Source organism: Drosophila subpulchrella, chromosome 2R (genome assembly GCF_014743375.2).
Source record: "Drosophila subpulchrella strain 33 F10 #4 breed RU33 chromosome 2R, RU_Dsub_v1.1 Primary Assembly, whole genome shotgun sequence".
In the NCBI taxonomy this organism is placed as follows: Eukaryota; Metazoa; Arthropoda; class Insecta; order Diptera; family Drosophilidae; genus Drosophila; species Drosophila subpulchrella.
This window is the reverse complement of record NC_050611.1, coordinates 7120448-7134906: the sequence shown is the minus strand read 5'-3', so window position 1 is coordinate 7134906 and position 14459 is coordinate 7120448. Positions and strand designations below refer to the sequence as shown.

Genomic DNA, 14459 nt, shown 5'->3' with positions numbered 1-14459 from the left:
GTCTCTTTGGTGTTAAGGAAAACAATATTAGTTTTTTGTTAAATTATTGGTAGCAATTCTTTATTCAATTTAAAGTGTTCCAATTGACTTTGTCTTGAGCGTGAGTCGGATTTACAAAATACGTTATGAACATTATCTTTACGATGGGGCTAAAAATCGTCACCACCCGCAGACGACACAAAATATATAACAACCTATAAATGTATATAAAAATGATGTTCATTCGCTCTCAGATTGTACATAATTTTAACTACGTCTAGTGCCGGGGGACAGTCACACAAAATAATAATGCACTCCTTAAATGTTTTGATGTTTAGATGCTGATATGTATGCTATATACAAAATGACATCGGGAAGCATCAGTTGCACTCATCATCTGTTGTATATTGTTGTTTAGTTTTGTGTATATATTTTAGATTTTATATAACTTAAGCACACGTGTCCCTTTAATATTGGCGCACATCAAAAACCCCTACAGCTCGTCGTGTTTGGGTCCGGAGAACTCATCGTGCGAGATGAAGCCGTTCTTGTCCTTGTCCTCGTGCTGGAAGATCTCCTCCACCAGCTTGTCGTTCTCGGCCAGCATGTTCTTCAGCTCATCGGAGTCCTGACCCTCGACGGCGGTCATCTGCTTCTTCAGATACTCGCTGACCTGTAGAGAACCAAACATATCCCAAGTTAGTTTACTTCTTGCTAAATATATAGGTACAACGAAAATAAAGATGTTTTTTTGCAGCAGATAAAAGAGAAAGGTCAATTTAATACATTTATAAATTCACAGAATTTGATATTGCCAAAAAAAAACAGAAAGTTAAGATTTAATACCAGAGGCCTTTTAAAAATTAAGGTATAGATTAAAGACTAAGTTATAGATGGTCTATACTATAAAGTTTTATTTCTATATTTATAAGGAGTCTGGAATTTGGATTTGTAGAACTATATTTATTTTAATTACTTTAAATTTAATACTACAGAAAGTATTAATTTAATACTTATCTTATCGACGCCAAATGGATACTCAATAGAGTAGAAATAATGTAAGAATAGTGGCTTTTCTATGATTATTTTTTTCGGTGTAGGATATTCTTTCAGAATACGATAAGAAACTTTTTTTGTACAAATCTACTCTGTGAATATAAAACTTAAAATGATCTTTTCTTTTCTGCCCAAGGGTTAGTAACTTATCCCACGTCCAACGGATATTTCAGTGTAGAGAGACATATATAAAACAAAAGTGCGATCCATACATAGACGATTACCTCTTCGCGACTCAGCTGCTTGTCGGCATTATCGTCGATCTCCTTGAAGACATTGGTGGTGGGCGGGGCGTTGCCGATGTTGATCAGCTCCACATCGAACAGCAGGGTGGCCTTGGGCGGGATCACGTTTCCAGCACCCTGGTCACCATAGCCCAACTGAGGGGGAATAGTCAGCTTGCGCTTCTCACCTGGATTCAGGGTATTCAAAAGGAAACTCCAATTTAATTTAACACTTGAGAAAAACCCCATTTCCAGTACTTACCCACGCACATGTTGAGGAGACCCTGATCCCAGCCCTTAATCACCTGGCCGGCGCCCAATTGGAATGTGAAGGGCTGGTCGCGGTCGAAGCTGCAAAAAAAAGATAGAAAAAGAGATACAAATTGTTAGACGCTTGTTAGCCGAAAAAGTTTCAAGTGCTTATACAGGTGTCGAGGGACATCAGCCCCCTTAAACCGAAACAATTCATCATTTCTTTATGACTCCCTTCTCTTTTTTATTTTTTTAACAGTCTATAAAAATTATTTATTTGATGGTCTCGCTAAGCGAATTTACTTTAATTTGTTAAGCGCATAAAAAAAGGGGGATAAAGGCAGGGAGCTGCTCAGGTATGCATGAGAATGTCGCGCCTTGAGCTTGATGTATGATGTGGCACAGTTGTAGCCCATTTGATGATGATTATGATATATAGAAATGGATTCGCGGTATCTGAGGGGTGCAAAATAGGTGGGGGAAGAGCGCAAATAGAGCTATAAACACGCTGTAAAGTGCCTTTTATAGGCCATTGTCTTAGGAGCTTTAATCAGGGATAAAAAACATATTCAAAGAAGCAGCAGGATTTAACACATTTAATTATCTTAATAAATAAAATAATATTTTCATGTTTTGGTTATTAAATGCCATATACCTTTTTTTTGTGAAAAATATAGAATAAATATTTTGTAATTATATTCTCAAGATAGAGTTATAAATATTTATACGAAATTTATTTAATATAGCATTCATTATGTAAACCTTTACTTATGTCTTCTTCCCAATCTTAATTAATTTTGTAAGGCTTTTAAAATGTATAATCTTCTCCTGAAACCTAGTTTTAGTAAACTTTGAAGGCCGTTTTAAATTGTAGAGGTATTTAAAGTTAAAAAAATTTTCAGACAAACTTTTTAACCCTCCAGAGATCTGAACTTGGCAATTGAAATGTGTCGCTTGGGCCTTCTGACTGCAGGAAAAGTTTCCTGGATTCTTTTTTTCCGAAAACTCTCCTGTTGTTCATCATTATTATAATATTATTGCTGTTTGTTAAGAAAGTTGTTTGGTTTTAAGTGGTGCGGGGAAATGTTTCTTTAAACTTGTAGGGGATCCCCGCTTAAATGGATACTTGGAGGCCGAGAAGCCGAGACAGATTATTGCACTTGAGGCTGGGGAAGGGAAACAAATGATTAACCAGGAGTCACCCACATGGGCGGGAAAAGTTCTAGAGCTTGTCTGTTAAATATTTTATGTGCATCTCCTGGGCATTTTGCAAACATTTTTACATGCTCCGGCTGTTGTTTCAAATTCGAGTTCAAGTCACAACGATGATGGGGCAAGTGGAAAGTGGAAATGCGGCAAGTGGCATGCGGATTGCCGCTGAATAATCCACCCAAGCGGGCCAAAAAAAAAAAAAAAAAAGAAAAAGGAGGCAAAAAAAGCTGGTAACAAACACACATTCAGAGCGGTTAAGTGTGACTCTGGAGCGTAACCAAAGTGTCGTCGTAGCCGTTTTTGTCGCCGGCTTTCGCTCAAGTGCAAATCTCCTGATGAAATAAAAAAGCGTAAAAAATTTGTACCCCACACTACTTGGAATCCTGTGTGGTGTGTGTCCTGTGAGTGTATTTCGGTTTGTTTTCCAGGGATTACGCGGCATCTAAGACACCTTGGCGGCTTGTCTTTATTTCGGTGTCGCCGTCTGTGGCTGTGAATTTTTATTGCATTATTTTCCATGAATTTCTAGTAATATGTGAAACATTTTATGGCATCTCCTTTTCTTGTTTGTGGGATTCCTTACACGATACCGAGGGTCCTTCATCCTTGGAGTGCTTACTCGCGAATCCCTGCTAATTTATGCGATTTTTGAGGCCCAAACAAAGTCTCAATGTGGCTTTGTTTATTTTCTTGAACAATATTGAACGGGTATTCGAAATTGGCTATTCACTTTTGAAGCGAAAAAGTAAATGTACTGTTTATTGAGTCATAATGTTAAATTTCTAAAGTATACAACTCAAATACATCTTGTTAAATTCTCTAATATTATATAAATTAAATATTTGGCTATCATTTCGTTGAGATAAAGTAAAGTTATTTTCCACATTAAATAAAATGCATAGGTACAATTGACCAATACGGATATTTACTAACTATTAATAAAAGTTTGACAGCTACTCAAAACAGTGATGTTTATTTATTTGTTGCTTTGGTTACTATTTATTAGTAAAACTACCATAAACTAGTAAGTTATTTGCATTTTGTTGTTGTAAGAGCAACTAATTCATTGGTCAATTTGACAACTCAATGGGTTAGGACCATTTAACTAATTTATTCGTCACACTTCATACCCCGAAAGTTATTTCAATAGGTTTAAAATGATTCCATTTAAAATCTGATTAAAATCTTCATGTAATTATTCATTAGCTCTGCATACATTTCACCTGACAAATTAAATTCCGGTCTTTGCACTCAATTTAACCCTAAATTCAACTGAAACCTTTAATGGGAAACCGTTTAAAAACAGAGCTGTCGAGTCGTAAATAAATTAATAAAATCGTTTAAACGTGTTGATTGTTTCAGTCAGCCCAGTTGACCATCCTCTTCCTTCCTCCCCGGGCTTCCGTGTCCTTCGTCCTGTTTGTTCCCCCGGAGCAATCAAATATTTATGAATTACCGGGCAAGATAAACAAAAGGTCAGCTGAGATCAGACCTCAATTCACTCGCAGGTGGACAAACAAGTTGCAATTGCAGTTGTTATGCAATTGGCAAAAGTCAAACAAAAATTCATCGATGTTTTGCAAGCGTGTCGCAGGTTTTTCCGGCTCGTCTCTGATGGGGCTTAGATTGTGGTTTAAAAAGGGGATAAACAGGGGGGTCTACTCAAGGGGCATATGTGTGAGGTTCGTTATTTTTTTTGGGTTTTTTTATGGCCAGCACATTATCATAAAGTCAAGCCAAAAATGTAAACTCATTCATCCACTCACTAAATATTTAATAAGTTTCGATTTCATTCTTCCACTGCTATGGTGTTTTTTTCTCGTTTCGAATCCCAATCCCAATTCGAATCCGTGTTGGTATCCGTATCTGCGAATTGCGAATTGCGAGCCAAGTCCCAACGCATCGCATAATTTAAAATGCAGCTCAATGGGCGCCCAAACATCCGTTTGCCGTTTTACGTGATTCCGCACCACGGGTGGTTGGGAATTTCTGGGTGGCATATGGCCACCCGAAATCATACCACGTCACTCCGCCGACTTCAGACACATTCAATCCAATCAAATTGAATCCTTTTGGGCGGGCTCCCTTGATGACCCCGTTTTATGTGTCCGGCCAAGAAAAGTTATAAAATCAAATATGCAACCGCAACTCCTGTACCTTTCCGCTACTGGAGGCCTCTCCTTTGGGGCGACAAGTTGCGATTAACGTGCACCAAGGACAAGGACTCCGGCAGGACCTCTGTCCATGGATTTCTCTCTGCGGGAATGGTCAACGTGCGAACAATTCACACAGAAAGTCTAAAGTTTGAACGAGTTTGGAGCCCAGCACTGGGAGAAGAAGATTCCAGTATTGAACCTATTTAAAAAGTTTCTAAGGCCAAAAAGAAAAAAAATTGCAAGTCAAAAAAATTAACATGTATATTTCCCAAATATAAAAAAAAAATCTTTTAAAAAAGTCTCCAATAAACAAACCAAATTTTTATAAAATAGCATAATATTAAAAAAGAATTTTGAAAAAAAGGTATTCGAACTGAATCATTTATATTGTACGAAACATTTCATTACACATTACAGGTAGTAAAAGCTAAAGAAAAATTTGTATTCAGGCATAGTTTACGGATTGGTTGATCTTAGAAGTCTTATAGGTTAATATTCAACGAAAAAATAGTATTTTTAAAATGTTTGTTCTTTAGTAAATATTTAAATTAATTTTATTTTAAAGTAACAAATTAATCGTTTAAAAAATTCAGTAGTTACCTATTGGTGATTAAATCTTTAATCTTACTATTAAATTGTTAAAGTTATGGTTTTAGAAAGCCACACAAGAGTGGCAATTTCAATTTATAATTCAGAAAATGTATTTCTTTTTTAAACTTTTCAAAGAACATTTACAGTTAAAACGCAATCTGCCATAATTTAAATTGTTGAAAAAGTTAAAGTTAAAGTATTTTCTGAAAGTGCCGGAACAAGTACCGCCCGGGACTCCAAAATTTATGCCCCAGCTGGCGGCATCACGTTCGTGCGCCCTTAACACACACAACCCCGAAAAAAGCTGCTGTAAATTGTGGAAAATAAAAATTGCAACCGTTGAAGCTCATTAATTATTTAAACTATCTACAAATGTGTCTGACGCGGGCCAGGGAAAATGTATATTCGAGGCAAGAGTTGCCATAAAAGTCAGACGGCTGTTGCAGTTGCAGTTGCAGAAACAGCAGCACTTGATTGCTTCCACATGGTAATGAGCTTTAGATTTAGTGGCCGTCTGCGACTCCTTCAGCACTTTGTTGCGCTTCACAAGTGTTTTGCCACCAATGGTGTCAAGGTTTTTGCGGTCATTCAAGCAGAGCTTAAGGTCTTCAACCACCCCCCCCCCCCCCCTGCACTCCCATTGCCATTACCATCCCGCCCCACTCAAGGTTGTCCAGAGAGTAAGCTAAAACTTTCACTTTGATGCATTTCTGGTTGCTGATGTTTTTTTACGCACTCTGCTTTTGGACATTAAATTGCGCTTGGCTGCAAAAGAGGTGACACAAAGGGGGAAAAAAATTGGGTATAGCGAAGAAAAAAGGGGGGACTTTGCACTTGGAACATACAAATCATGGCAGCCAGAAAGCGACAACATCGCAAGTTATGGCCCGATGCCTCAGGTAACTGACTTCTGCTGCTCTTCATTTCCTTCTCCCAGTAACGCCAGCGTTACGTTGTCAAAAATTTGTGAAACATGTTTTTGAGGACGCCAACAAAAGAGCAACTCCTCTTTTCATATTCAAACTACAAAATGCACTGAGAGATATTTTACTCAAAATTGTATTATTTTTTTTTTTGTAAGCCTTTTGACAAAAATGGTATTAACACATCAATTAAAACATTTCCATTGAACTTTGATGTCTTTATTTTTGGGGCGACTTAACTTTCTCCCATACAAAGTATTCCCCTTTTATTATGCTAATTAAAATTGTCGCATAAAGGTGTGAATTGACCCGAAACCCTATATATGGGTACTTTCAAATGAACCAACTTAGCTAATGGCTACCAAATTTGATTAGGAAGACCTATTTGACATAATTTCAGCGGGAAAGTTTTTACCTTTTTTTTAAAGCACCTCCGGTATCCAGTTCCACACTATAATTATAATATCTAAGTCAAATTCAAAGTGAATTATTAAGATGGCTTTAAATTCCGTATTATTGGTTCACTAAATTTTCCTTAAATGTTCCCAAGTATCTTCTCCGTTGCTTCAGCGAAACTCTAAGGAAAAACAACACAGTGTTTTGGTAGCGATACTCAAGTAACAAATTAATTTCCCCAGAAGAGTGACACAGCCACGTTGCACGTGAAAAACTTCAGGGGGGCATATACGTATATATCATAAAAGGTGAAAGGGAGTATAGTGTATCCATGTTACGCGTCAGCCTGATTAGAATATAGCGATATGGCGAGAGGCTAAATAATTTATGCGGCCAGAAGAAGGTCTGCGGGTCAAAAGTAGAGCTCAACTTGTTGCCAGAAAAACAAGAGACGCCGCGAAAGTCTAATGAAAATGGGGGCTAAGACTGGGGGCCCAAAGCCATTGACAAAATGTGGTTGCACGTGACTCGGAAATGGCTATGACAGGTAGACTTGATGGACCACCAGCTCCACTGACTGCTCTTCCATTTGGCTCCTTTCACGAAGACAATGGAAATAAAAGGCAGGCCAGGCACGTGACAGGACTCTAGCTCTCGTCCTGCTCATTATTGAATTAGTTATAAAAAAAAAGGGGGAAGATGGGAGGATATTTGTAATTGTCCGAAATGTAAAATTTCTTTTATGGTCAGCCAAGTAAGTTGTAATCCTTTTTAATATCAATTAAGCACGTATCCTTATATATTTTCCGTTTCTTTATGCCTGTGTGCTTAGGACAGTTTCCATTTTGATTGGCATTTCAATGAGAAATTTCATCGGCAAACCTGTCAAATGCAGAAAAAATACATCCAGGAGATAAATAGCTTCTTAAAGGAGGAAAAACCTTTACTCAGGTGCTCTTCAGGCAAGAGCTTAATTATACCCGAGTGTAGCCAGCTTTCAGGCAGCTAATTTCCGCTGCATGAAGACTAGATGGCCTAAAAAATCCTTAAATGGTTGTGGAAGCTGTTCGCAGCTTGAGGCAAGAAATGGCTGAAAAAGATTTTTAGCATAAGGAAAATAAATGGAGGAGGAAGCTGTCGACATCCTTGACTGCACTTGACTGGCACAAAGTGCCCTGTTTGTTAGCCAAGTTCGAGGGCATTTAAGCCGCAGCTGCAACAGGTGGCAAAAGCCAGAGGGAAAATGGCAAAAGAGGACGCACTCTGATTGAGTTAGTTAGTTGGCCAGCTCTTCCCCCAACTCAAAGTCAGACTGAGACTTTGCCACGCCAAATTTAACAGCAATTGCAAAACTTTTAAGCCCAGGGTAAGGTTAAAGGGGGGTACAACTTTTCCAGATAATTTGCAACCAAAAATTGTCTACCAAAAACTCAAGGTAAGGCCACCCTAGTGTGGGGACATGCAGAAATGTCCAATGATGGATGGGAAAATAAAATGTTTTCCATTTTAGCATATGATAAAATGGGTTAAGCAGGGGTAATTCAAAAGACTGGGGTCAGTCAGACGTTTATAAAATCATTTCCTCTATGAGAACAAACAATTTTCTGGTCATAAAATGAAATCAAAATTTGATAAGTGAAAGAGGGGTGGGTAAAAAAAGTGAGTAATATTCACCCCCACATAAAACTCTACCTTTGCTATATTTATATGCAATCAACGGGCAATATATCAGTTTAGGTAATCTATTAAATGTTCCTTATCTTCATTTGTACAGTAGCTGATATTTATAAAAAACCTGATAATTAATTTTAGCGCTTGCCAAACGATGACTCGCATCGAAAAGATTTCATTTTTGGAATGGTGCTCCCAACCTGTTAGGGGTGTATAATTTCCACACATGTAAAGTAATTTGAACCACCTTTGGACTTAATTGGCTTTTTTCGCAAGGACGCCTTGGATTCTTGGGCTCTTAACGCAAATTTCGTTGTTGCTGTAACTAACAGAATTTATAACAAGCCTTGTTAGAAAGGTTAAAAATGTGAGAGCATTTTAAAGAGATTATTAACTGGTTAGGGGCTATGTCCATGGGGATTTAAACACTTTAAGGCATAAACATTTTTTCGATTTTAAGTTCTGTTTATAAAAATAAAGGGAATATTCAAGTTACATACACAATCTTAAGAGCCTTTACCTTTATTACCTTGAACAACTTAATGAGTGATTTCATTTGAAAACCTTGGCCCTGACAAACTTTATTGGCTAGTTTTTCACCGGAAAATGATTTCTTTGCTTAATGGAGCCAAAAATCGAGGTCCACGTCACAATAAACGCCCATAACCCACAGAAAATGAAACAAAAAGCGGGAAATATGAGATTGAGATGGGTTGGGAGAAGAAGGGGCGCATTCGGGCATGGAAAATGCACCAGCAACAGCAACAGCAGCAGCAACAAAAACCAATGCGAAAAACAACAGCAACAGCGACAATGCAACAATGAGATCGCTTATCAGTTGGCGTCTAATTTACGGCAATGAGCCGCCGTGACGACAGACTGACTATGCAGCACCGGCAGCTTTAATCCCATACGAAAAACACATGTATCTGCGAGTATGTTAATCTCCAATGGAACCCAGTGTTTGCTTGTGTGCGTGCGTGTGTGGAGATTACGAACAAAGTCGGCTTTAAAATTATTTCATCCTGAACTCTGACATTTCCCCGAATTTAGTGAAATAATAATTATATTTAACTATTAAGCTTTGCTTTAGCTTCATATCACGCCAGATTTCATTTTCAGAAGAAATATTTTTGTAATTATGGATTAAAGAGGGTTGATTTTGTGTTGGAAGTCAAATAATAAAAGTTATATATAATCATACGTATTCTGAGAAAATAATTTATCAATAGAGATAACTTAAAAAATGTTTAAAAATATTCTGAGAAATAAAATTAGTTATTATTTTATTTATTGATAAGAAAAAACATTTTTTGCCGGATGTTTAAAATAATTTGAGCAACTTATTTACTAGTGAACAAAACTTTGAATATCAAAAACTATTCCACCAATTTACCACTTAAGGGAAGTTGAGAATTTGTTAAAGGCATTGTGACACAGCAAATTGCAAATTATAAATAAATAAATACATAAAAATTACTTTAAAATTAAAAAATATACATGTAATATTTTAAATTTGATGTTTGTTCGGTAAGCTTTAGTATAAGTGTTGATCACATCTTTGTATTAAGGGGGTATTCTAGTCTAGAAATTTAAAAAAATCGAAAATTTTTTTTTTTCATAATTCGATAGTTTAGATATCCAAAAATATCTCCCTAAACGGATTTTTCAAAATTCAAAATATTTTTAAAATTATGGCTGACTAAGAGAATGTAAGTTATACGTGCTATTCCATCAGTTACACTGCCTGAAATTTAACGTAAAACTTTAAATGCGTTTTTCTCCAAACTACTTTTTCTGATACGGTAGCCATAATATTTCAAGTTCTAATCAGCCGATTTACTTAAAATTTGGCATGAATATTCTTTCAATATCTCTCTATCGCATGAACCAACAAAAATGAAGAATTTAAAATTTGTAATATTTTTAAAAAAATCGATAAAATTAAAAAATTAGTAAAAAAATCGAACTTTTTTTTGAGTGGCCGCCATTTTATGGAAAAAAATTTTTTTTTTAGTTTTGCTGGTTCATGACATAGCGACATTCGTACTGATTAAGAATCTTTTTTTTTTTATTTTTAAGATGACCACAAGGGTAGAAATCATGGCGACGAGGACACGGCCTTTTTTTTTCCCCCTCTACTTCAAGGACGCATAACTCGATGAAAAAAAAAATTTTTTTTTTTTAATTTTATTTTATGTACTCTTCTAAGTTAAATTAACAAATGATAAAAAACCCGACACTAAAAATATTAATTGTTTAGTTTTAATTAATTGTTAAAAAAGGCTCTAAACTAGAGCCTCTAGACTAGAATACCCCCTTAAGTTCCTGAAAATATTTTTATGCCACTCACCTCGAATCGAACTTCTTGCCATCGGCCTGCAGGGTTCCAGTATAGTGCATGGTGAGGGAATCTCCGGACTTGGACTTTTGGTCACACACCTCCGGCGTGCTGATCACCTCCACTTTCAGATCCTCGGCGCTTACGAGGCTGTTGCTGATGGCCACCACCAGAAGGCACGACAAAACGAGAATGGATTTCAACATGGCTGCAAGATAAATGGGGAAACTTGATTACCAAAAAAATATGAGACTTTCGCAAAAAAGAACGTGTTTAAACACTATGCTGCAAGGAGCGTAAAATACTTAATGAAGAGGCGTACTTTAATGGATTTGGTTACCAACACTTTACCACCCAAACACAGTAAAACAGTACAAAAATCGATATTATTTAAATAGTCGTATTTGGCTATCAGAACTATATATTAGTATTATCATTTATCACTCAGATTGTGTATTTAATAGGAAAATTGGTGCGCCAATTGGAAAAACTATTTGTTGTTGTATCCATATAATCACAAACTGAATATATTTTTATGTCACCTGCCCTTTGTTGCCTGCCCTAATTTATTTAATAACACTAACCCACCTTGGTCTTCAAAGTAAAGTAAGTAAAAACACCTTGTAAATATTTGCGTCCTTGGAAAGTACCAAATAAGATATCCACTTAACAGAAACTAAGCCAAATCACCAATGCCTGCCTTGGATTGATGTTCATCGCTTTTATACAACCATATTCATCTTTACTGCCCATAATCTTCAGCTCTATCATTAAAAAAGCGTTGCACAAGAGTTAAATGTTGAATTTAAACCAATTACCCGGAAAGGTGTAACATTTTTTTTGCTCAACAGTGTAAAGTTGAAATTGAAATCGAATGGATGAAGAGGGGGTATCCACTGCGGTTGCGAATGGGATGCGCGAACGGCAAAAATTAGTCATTATGCAAATGTGCAATTCATTGCAGAGTCGGGTGCCGAATTCGACCAACCAGCTTTGACCATCTCGACCAGCTGGAGGGGATTACGCAAGCCAAAGCCAAAGCCAAGCGAAATTATTGCGCGTACATGGTGGCGTATGCGTAATGTCCATCGTGGTAAATTCCAATGGGATGTATTGGTGGGTGTTTCTGCTTAAATGAAAGTTTTGAAAGCGCCTAGGTCACCCAAATAAAACAAAAAAAGCCCACGAAAAATTCAAATAGACGCAAAAAAACTAAAAAGGCATACAACAAAAAATAAAATATGGTGGGTCTTCATATAGTTGGAAAACTTTCACTAATGGAAAGGCAATGGTCAAGCCTCAATTACGTGAAATCGACATTAAGATCTCTCGATCTTCCTCTTCAACTGCTCTCTTTTCACCTTCTTTTTCTTTATACAGTTAAGTGAATGCTTTGATCAGTGAAAATCGAGCGATATGAACGGTTTCTTAATTTTGGACTAGGATTATTAAATTTGTGATAGCTCTGAAAGGTTTAAATCATTAAAAATGATAAATGAGATTCACGTGCCTTTAAAATACAGCTATTAGTAATTATCTTAATACTTATGAACTCTATTGGTGAATAATTAAAAAATCTTTTATTTTATCTTTCATTCCTTTAGTTACACTGAACATCATCTAATATCTTTTATCTTATATCGGTTGACTGCATCGAGCGCTTAAAACCTGTTGGGGCGATCCAGCTTCTTCTTTTCCACACGTATCTTTTTTGTTTCAACTGTTTTGTGTGTCTTTTATGAAAGGTTCAGTGAACTGGCGGTACGAAGTTTACCGTAAAAGTTCCAATTTACAGACCGGCGCTAACTAATTTGGAAAATCTTGCCCTAAACGACACGTCAGGAGTTTTTCTTATTTTCCGAATAAGAAATGCTAATTATTGTACCGATCGTGATTAGTTGGGGAGCAACAATAACAAATACCAGAAACCGACCGGCAATATTTTTATTTTTATGGACCTGTAGCGATAAGCTCTCTTTCTCCTCTTCTTTCGTTCAGTTTTCTTGGGGCGTATACATATAAGGCTACAGTATACATCTGTATGTGTTGGCGTGGACTGAATATGAATGGAGGAGACACGACAGCAATGGCAAAGTACACGCTTTCTTTCGATTTCTCGACTACATTTCATTTCTTAATGAGCACATTTTCGAGATATTTACGCCAAGATAAGCACACGATTTTCGATCTGATATTTGATTATACCTTTTGTCTTCCACAGATGGATTATCACTCGATTCCGGCGAAGGGCGGGGGCGGATGCGATGAACGGAAATCACGCGAGCAAACGGTGAGAGCAGTGGAGACACGTCCGTTTCGATCGAAGTGCGGCCGAGAAATGCTGGAATCGTCGCCGGCGACGTTGTTTTACTACCCGCGACTCGAGCACTCAGAAAAATTTTACTATCTGTTTGCATATATCAAACTCTTGATTTTTAATTTTATCTTCTCCAAAAAAGTACAACAAAATATTCCAACATAGAGAGAAATATTCAAGTACATTGTTCTGGAATTGAGAACTTTCGATCTTAAAATCCCTTTAAGTACATTTTGGGTTCAATGCTCTTAATATTTGAACAAAATGGTGCGAAGAGAAAAGTTAATTTGAGTTTATTTAACAACTTTTTGATAAGTACAGACTACTGACTGGACTAATAATTTAGTTGTTGAGATAAACAATGTAAAATCCGCGGAATGTAAAAACCCGTGATTCCAGCACATTGAAATTTTTTTCATCTTTAAAAACGTCGAATTATTTTTAAGAACATTTTAAACTCTGATGAGAACGTCAGAACTATCTCCGTGATCATCTTTTTTTTTACATTTTTAAGAAGTTTAAGTATTTATATTATATTTATTTTATTTGCCCAAATGTTATTATATTAGGGATTCTTAATTTATTTCAGAAATAGCTAATAGCTGATTTTTAAAATGTTTAATCCAAATTAAAGCAGAGGTCCATTTCAGGGTTGTAATTTTTCTCAGTGCACCCGCATACTACAAACGAGGAACTGTTTGAAGAGAGCGAGAGAGAAAGGTAGCCAGTGATAGTGAGAGAGAGTCAGTGCCACCTTCATTTGCACGTGTAAGTGTAAGGTAAGAGTACGGGGAAAGAGTAACAGATCATGTGAGAGAGATCTGGGGGATTCTCTGTGGGGGTGGAGCAGAGACAGAAAGAAAGAGAGCGCCACGGGAGCACTTGTCCACGTAATCAACTTGGTAGTTTCTCTCTCGTCCAGTGCCGGATCAAGTTTTATGCAGATTATAGACTAGAGTTTTAACAGATATTTTGCTGTATACTATTAACAATTATTTACACATAAAAGATGTTATTACCCATGTTATGGATATTTAAAATAATACTTAAGTGCTCCCATATTTTGCTTAGAACATAACAACTTCTTCCGGCTGCTAAATTCGTTATTTCATTTAACTCTAACCTTTTAAAAGATATTTACAAAGAAACAGATTTTTATATTTTTACTTTTGCCATCCAACATATTTCACGGATTTTAGAATTAACTAACACTTACAGGAAAAATATGAAATATATTCCGGAAAAATAGTTAACTGTATCAAGTAAAATATCCTCTGAAAAAACTTTAACCAAAAACCGAAAATATATGGAGCACAGAGGTCACACAACCTTCTCGAGCAA

At 36.5% G+C, this 14459-nt stretch overlaps 1 protein-coding gene across 1 annotated transcript; it reads right to left on the bottom strand.

Annotated features, from left to right (window-relative positions):
- Nucleotides 1-359: 359 nt before the first annotated feature.
- LOC119549454 (FK506-binding protein 2) lies at nt 360-13134 on the bottom strand. The gene is made up of 5 exons (XM_037857551.1): nt 13007-13134; nt 10814-11009; nt 1522-1610; nt 1260-1447; nt 360-652 (listed from the first exon to the last, which is right to left on the bottom strand). The coding sequence occupies exons 2-5, from the start codon at nt 11005-11007 to the stop codon at nt 473-475; spliced, it is 651 nt and encodes a 216-aa protein (XP_037713479.1). The 5' UTR covers nt 11008-11009; nt 13007-13134; the 3' UTR covers nt 360-472.
- Nucleotides 13135-14459: the final 1325 nt, after the last annotated feature.